Genomic DNA, 7500 nt, shown 5'->3' with positions numbered 1-7500 from the left:
AATATTAATATTAGGCCTTGGCGCATTATAACACTTAACATTTATATCCTAAAGTATAGATCATCTTCATAATTAATATGCACAATCATTTCACCAACTACCAACTACGATGTCAAGCAATGACGCTTTTAAAAGTTACAAACTTCTGACTTGTTTTATTAAAACAAAATAATATTGAACATGTATATTTTAGAACTAATGGTTCCCAAGTAGTAGTAGTAGTAATAGTAGTAGTAGTAGTAGTATTAGTAGTAGTAGTAGTAGTGCCGTTGTTTTTAAGAACACAGTATATGCAATGTTAACCAAACAGCACATACTGTGTTCTTTAATAAAACGGTAGTAGTAGTAGTAGTAGTAGTAGTAGTAGTAGTAGTAGTAGTAGTAGTAGTAGTAGTAGTAGTAGTAGTAGTAGTAGTAGTAGTAGTAGTAGTAGTAGTAGTAGTAGTAGTAGTAGTAGTGCCACTACAACTACTATTGGTAGGGGTCATATTCGGCTGCACGATCGAGTTGTTCTTGAAGGCCAAGATTAGCTGACCGTGACCGAGTACACACACGCACACATATCACACAAACATAATACACAGCCCCTCTCTCTCTGGTCTGTAGCCTCATCGCCCCCTAAGAACAATAACTCTTAAGAGATTTTTTTTCTAGAGAGTGCCTCGCGTACGCCAATTTATCTCTAGAGTCTCTTTTTGGTAGAGTCATTCTCGCGTGGTATAATAATAATAATAATAATAATAATAATAATAATAATAATAATAATAATAATAATAATAATAATAATAATAATAATAATAATAATAATAATAATAATAAACCAACGAAATTTTACTAATATTTTATAAACTAGTAAAAATCCCGCAATTTCGCGGGGAAAGAACTATTTTCATTTGATACTGTACTCACCATCATTTAATGAGGGCAGATTGGTAAACAACGTCTGTGTAATTTGGTATATCTTCGATTGATCTTTCTGTGTGGCCCAACATGAAGTGTAAGCCACTATAGCCTCTGACCTGTGACACAGCAACATACAGTTGTCCGTGTGTGAATACCGGTTGTGGTAAGAAAATCCCCACCTTGCTTAATGTCTGCCCATGAGACTTGTTAATTGTCATTGCATATGACAATTTTACCAGCAACTGTCTTCTATTTAGAATAAATGGTAAGCCTGAATCAGTTGTTGTCGTCAGATTGATTCTAAGGATAAAGACTATGTCGCCAGCTCTACTACCTGTAATTATCTTGGCTTCTAATACTTTTGAACCTAATTTAGTTATTAACAAACGGGTAACATTTAGGAGGCCTGATTTAGGATTTATATTTCTAAGCAACATGATGACGTGTTGGCTTTCAAATGTAATGCATGTGGAGGAAGTCCGGGAGGTGTAAGTTCGTTCAAGAATTCAATCGGGTATAAGTTGAGGTCAGAGTCACTTTGAATGGAATCAGCACTGCGGTAAATTTGTTCAGTTGATGAGGTCAACCTGGACAGAACGGCTGCATTTATTTTGTCAACATTTTCATGGGTTGTAGTCAAAATTGCTCTCTCTGATAGATAACGTTCATCGCAAAGTTCAGATTCAAATCATTGTATACAGCATTTATCAAGCAGTCTGGGTCATTTTCAGGAAGGCATAGCGCTGTAGGTAATTTAACAGAAGACTTTCCTATTTCGCTGAAACCGGCTCTGTACCATTTCCGATGCGGAGGGGCCAATTTGCAAAACAGTTATTGTCATCAGTAACCCTCATGTTCTTGTTCAGGTGAAAAATGGTGATAAAATTCAATTAATTGACTTGTTAAGTGTGACACTTAATATATCGGCTTCACTTCCTTTGTTAACAACTGGTAGAATTTGCCGAAAATCTCCTCCAAGTACAACCACTTTGCCCCCCAAAGGTTTTGAACTGCCTGTTATGTCACAAAATGTCCTGCTCATACATTCAAACACACGCCTGTCCATCATAGGTGCTTCATCCCAAATTAAGAGAGAACTACTCTTCAGTAACTTAGCTGTGTCTGATTAGCGACTGATGCTACAGGTGCTGTTAACCGTTATTGGAATTGGAATTTTGAACGTTGAATGTGCTGTTCTACCACCGTGCAATAATTCTGCAGCAATTCCAGATGATGCAACAGGTGTAGCTGAAAGTCCTCGACCTCTGATTTCTGCAAGCAGCGTGTTATATACATAGGTTTTGCCAGTTCCACATCGATGAAGAAGACATTATTCACCCGGTCTTGTTCAGGTACGTCAATTGCTTCCAAAATGGCAGTAAATGCTAACTGTTGGTCATGATTCATCTGCATTATTCGACTGTGTGCAATTTGTCGTAGCTCATTTGGATCCCATACTTGACAGGCAGTTGCGTATGATTCTGTAGGCTCAGGAGTTGATAATCTTTTAATGATCTATTGTGAATGATAAGAAGCCTGTTAACGTCATGAGAATAATCTTCAGCTAACTGGTCTTGAAAAGTATTCCATAAGGAAAAAGGATCTGTGGGGTTGCAAAAGATCAAAGTCGTGACAAAAAGCTGTCGGAGTTGACTTGCTGAGGCAACAAATGCTGATTCTGCCATGCAGTTTATCCACTCATCATCGTCCTCCAATAAACCCATAGCAGACGCGGCCTCTCGAAAAGTATGGTGTAATGTTCCTACTTCTGATCTCTTTAGGTCTTCAAATGATTTTGCTCCCCTTACATGCTGCAGCAATAATCTAAGAAAGAAGCGCTCCCATTCTGCTGGATGGGCGCTGTACATTCTACCGATTGCCAGGCGGTTTCTCTGTCTCTTCTTCCAAATGCACGTTCTACTATCCCATGTGTAATGTTCCGGCATATCAGTATACAGTAGAGTATTAGCCTCAGGGTTTATTGCATTCTCCTTAAACCATGCTGTTAGTGTGGTGTCTTTCAGTCTCCTTACAGCTTTTTCCGCATGCCCTTATCTGTAAGTTACAGACTGCTGGTTTTCCAAGTGCAAAGCTATATAGCAGATGGGTTTTTAATAGGTCTTAGTAATCTGTATGCAAATTGTCATGATTTCAACCCGAATTTGCACGGTTTTAGCCTAATTCCCCCTACTATGGGAAGAAATTCAGTAAGCTCCTCAGGGTAGCCCCTCTTTCAATAAGTATTTTCACCGTAGATCTTTTGTCAGGCGTATAATAATGTTTCGGTTTAAGGCCTTAAATTTTTACCTATTAGGCTCCTTCCGCACTAGTACAAAACTGTCCCAGGACGAATTTGTCCTGTCCCACTGGAGAAAACTTCTATTCAAAAGGGGTACCGCATTAGGACAGGACTGCCCAGGACACACCTCGCGTATCGCTTGCGCAAATGCATTATAATAATATTAATAGTAATAATAATAATAATAATAATAATAATAATAATAATAATAATAATAATAATAATAATAATAATAATAATAATAATAATAATAATAATAATAATAATAATAAATTTTTATTGTCCTCAAAAAAGTGGCAATTTGTCATTTGGTTACACATTTATAACAATACAATATTGACATGAATTTTAAAACAATAGGAAAGGATTTCGTTTCTTACGGCTATATTAAAATCGATAACAGGTGAGGATCGGAACTCATAGAATTTTTACATTATCAAAATTATGAATTTTCCGCATATCCATTTAGAAGGAATTCATTAAACTGGAGTGTTCGGTTAATTGAAGCTTAAACGATATACGTGCAGTATTTGAATATGAAGCAACGAATGGCAATTGTTAACTATCAAACATCTACATTTTATAACTATCAATACACATTACTGGTGGATACAAACGAAAGTGAACATAACGCGCTTCCAATATATTTTTGATTGCAAAAGTTTGAGAAATAGCTTGTGTTTATGCGAGAGGATTACATACATTATGTAGACTGGTCAAAAGTAAAAATTTATTAATTATGAGACAGTGTCTCCACAAATTTGTGTACAACAATAACAACAACAACTACAACAATAACAACAACAAGAACAACCAAGAAATACTGGACACATCAATCAGCAGTCTGATGACGAGGATGATGAAAAGGAGAAATGAAAGGACTGCACTCTATTTAATGAAATGTAATTTTCCTATAGTTTGCGAAGGTTGAGGCATGCCTTTTCTCGGTCTACTCTTTGTTATCATTTATTGCCTCGTTGGTGAGAGTCAATGTGGTGTTCCTCCTCTCGATCTTTCCCTCTACTTAGGCCAAAATGACCCCGATTGGATTGCGCTCACAGTGATATGGGGGAAGTCGCGCAACCTCGTGTCAAAACTCCCTGATTAGACACTGCTTTGAAAGTTGTTTCTGGTTCATTTCTTCTTTTATTTTACTAAGGAGTATAGTTAGCATTTTGATAATGGTCAGAATATGTAGTACTGTCGGATTGAAACCATGAAATCATGTCAGTTTTTGCCAAAATTGGAGTCATAAAGTGACCATGGACCAACGAATGGTAGCGTTGTCCAATAAAATACAGCTGGGTGCTTCAATGGAGGGCAGCAAACGATATGTAGTCAGTCTTAAATCACCTTTGCATTGACCCCAGAATAATATTCCAGATGATGCAGAGAAGAAAAAATGGCATGGCATCCTTTTAAATATCCAGTATCATCACCACCTGCAAGAATAACAATGATTCTCTGTCCAGAACCAATGGGCCTTTTTCTGCTTGAATAATCAGACGTCCAATATTTATTTGGATGTATATTTACGCTCACCCATACATCTTTGGATGATATCCATATCAAAGTTATCTATGATCCTTTTCCTGCCACGTCGTTCTACACTGGTGATCTCTGTCGTATTTCGATAACGATCTTCTCATGGTTGATTGTGCTGAAATTCCAAAACCATTGTAAAGCGAGAGATTTCATATCAGTCTTTGGTAATTGCGACATGATGTAGATAATATGCCATAAATAATAAATTCAAAATTTAATACAAACTACATAAGTGGTATGTTAATAACACTTAAAGCGAATTATTATTATTTGGAAATAAGTATGACGTGAACTCATAATCACTACGTCAGCACAAGATTTTTTGGACATACGATGAATTCATTCATACTTTGTGGTGCGTAACTTGTTTTCATTTTTTTACAATGTAAAATTTCTAATGTTATGTCAGCTGTTTTTAAAGTAGTTTTTTATAGGTCTTAAAAAAGAAAACTTTTTTTTATATGGCATCAATACGGATCAAAATCTAGATTCAGTTAAGACAAATTGATTCAGAGGTTGACACAAATTTGTACAACTTTTGATAGAGGGACAGCTGAGAAAAACCAGAAAAACACGTGCCAGTAATAATAAATCTGACTATAATAGGATTCAATAGTCGTAACGTCACTTCCTTCATAATGACGCATGGTAACTTAGCAACACTGGCTCTAAACTATCGGAACAATGGCGGACGCCGTATGAAATATTTCTCCGGCGAGCATAAAAGCGTACCCAGAGGAAAAAAACACATAAATTTGATCATGTTTTGACTTTTAACATTCTGATCACAAGACATATGAAAAGTTCTAGCCAGCTTGAAGAATAAAAAGTAATGATTTTCTTTGTTTAGAACCAATATGGCCGCCGTTGCCAGGCGGCGTGACATCAGACTACTGAATCCAATTATGAAAAAGAATTAAAGCATGAAAAATAATTTCAAGCTTTAAAATATAATGTTATTGGGGTGAGAGAAAAATATTATTCAACTTAACAAGCATGTGATTTGGCTTTGTTGACTTAAAACTGTTCTAGAATTTAATTGCACTGTAATCTGCATTCTCTTTTCTTTCTTTTAAGCTAAAAACATACTTGATGTACGGTGTTATTATTCCTTATCTAAATACTTTATTTAACAAAATTTTCATTTTTATGGTCTTCTTACAATGTTTATATCTATACTTGTCTATGGGTTAACAATAAACGGTAAAAATAATTGTATGTGTTTGCTATCATAATAACATTTGGTTTTATCTCGTTTTGTTCCCACCAAGAACAAATCTTCAACATAATATAATCTAAAGCGTGCTTTGTTGACTTAACTGTTCTAGAATTTAATTGCACTGTAATCTGCATTCTCTTTTCTTTCTTTTAAGCTAAAAACATACTTGATGTACGGTGTTATTATTCCTTATCTAAATACTTTATTTAACAAAATTTTAATTTTTATGGTCTTCTTACAATATTTATATCTACACTTGTCTATGGGTTAACAATAAACGGTAAAAATAATTGTATGTGTTTGCTATCATAATAACATTTGGTTTTATCTCGTTTTGTTCCCACCAAGAACAAATCTTCAACATAATATAATCTAAAGCGTGCTTTGTTGACTTAACTGTTCTAGAATTTAATTGCACTGTAATCTGCATTCTCTTTTCTTTCTTTTAAGCTAAAAACATACTTGATGTACGGTGTTATTATTCCTTATCTAAATACTTTATTTAACAAAATTTTAATTTTTATGGTCTTCTTACAGTGTTTATATCTATACTTGTCTATGGTTTAACAATAAACGGTAAAAATAATTGTATGTGTTTGCTATCATAATAACATTTGGTTTTATCTCGTTTTGTTCCCACCAAGAACAAATCTTCAACATAACATAATCTAAAGCGTGCTTGAATAAAGACAACACTAAAATTGTTCGTTCGGTTTCGTGACGTCTCAAGATTCCTTTAACCGGGTCAACATGATGTTGACAACACTGTTATACAGCCTGGGACTTCTCTGTGTGGTCGTGGCACACGAATGGGGTTCAGACGATGTACAGGTATGTTATATTCTGTAAATTAATGTAATTTAATAATTACTTTTGACAGACCACAGATGCCACAGAGTGCTCTTATACATTAAACAAGCAATACAGGAAATAGGGAACACAAAGCGCAAATATAATTACTAATCAAAAACCTGCCCAAATAGGAATGTTTTCAAAGGATCCTAAAATTATTGAGCTCGGGGGCGTCTTTCATTTCTTTATCTATTTTGTTCCATAATTTTAGGGCCTCAAAAGAAAAAATAAAGATTCTTTAAAGCTAGAGATAGTTTACAAATGGAAACATTTATCCGTCGTTCATTTTGGGATCATTTTTATATACAAGGGCAAATTTATCTTTATAGGTCTTAACCACGGGGAAACTGAAATACCCTGGGCGTCAGTCGCAATACTCAGCGATAAAGTGAGCTAGGGCGAAGTGACTTGCTCAAGATCACTCAGCGTGGAGGGGAGTCGAACTCGGTACCTAAAGAGGCGACCATATCGCTGTGCCATATTGCAAAACTACCTACTTTTTACAAATTCCTAGTCCGTAGGAGACAGAAATAATAGTCGCTTTAGTTAACAACAGAAGTCAAGAATTTTCTCACACAAGGATTAAATGACACTTCAAAATCCTTGACATTATATATCCTGGCATCAACGTTCATTTTCAATAAGTTTTAATCACTTAGAGATGCTCGTGAAGTTCTTAATT

The 7500-nt window shown here is 35.3% G+C and overlaps 2 protein-coding genes across 3 annotated transcripts in view; one reads left to right on the top strand and one right to left on the bottom strand.

Moving 5' to 3' along the window:
• Window positions 1-7500, top strand: part of LOC144964967 (uncharacterized) — a 113227-nt gene that overhangs the window by 373 nt on the left and 105354 nt on the right. For both annotated transcript variants that reach the window (XM_078899783.1, XM_078899782.1), the window contains exon 2: window positions 6611-6797. In XM_078899783.1, coding sequence (XP_078755909.1) covers window positions 6717-6797 — 81 coding nt within the window. In that variant the 5' untranslated portion in view covers window positions 6611-6716. The remainder of the gene's footprint in view (window positions 1-6610; window positions 6798-7500) is intronic.
• On the bottom strand, window positions 2316-2849 carry LOC144963945 (uncharacterized). Its single transcript, XM_078897888.1, has one exon. It carries the CDS (start codon window positions 2847-2849, stop codon window positions 2316-2318), a length of 534 nt encoding a protein of 177 aa, XP_078754014.1.

Source organism: Berghia stephanieae, chromosome 2 (genome assembly GCF_034508935.2).
Source record: "Berghia stephanieae isolate SIO BIC M18660-M18661 chromosome 2, UCSD_Bste_1.3, whole genome shotgun sequence".
NCBI lineage: Eukaryota > Metazoa > Mollusca > Gastropoda > Nudibranchia > Aeolidiidae > Berghia > Berghia stephanieae.
Note: the sequence above shows the minus strand (reverse complement) of the source record. Positions and strands in the feature narration are given on the sequence as shown.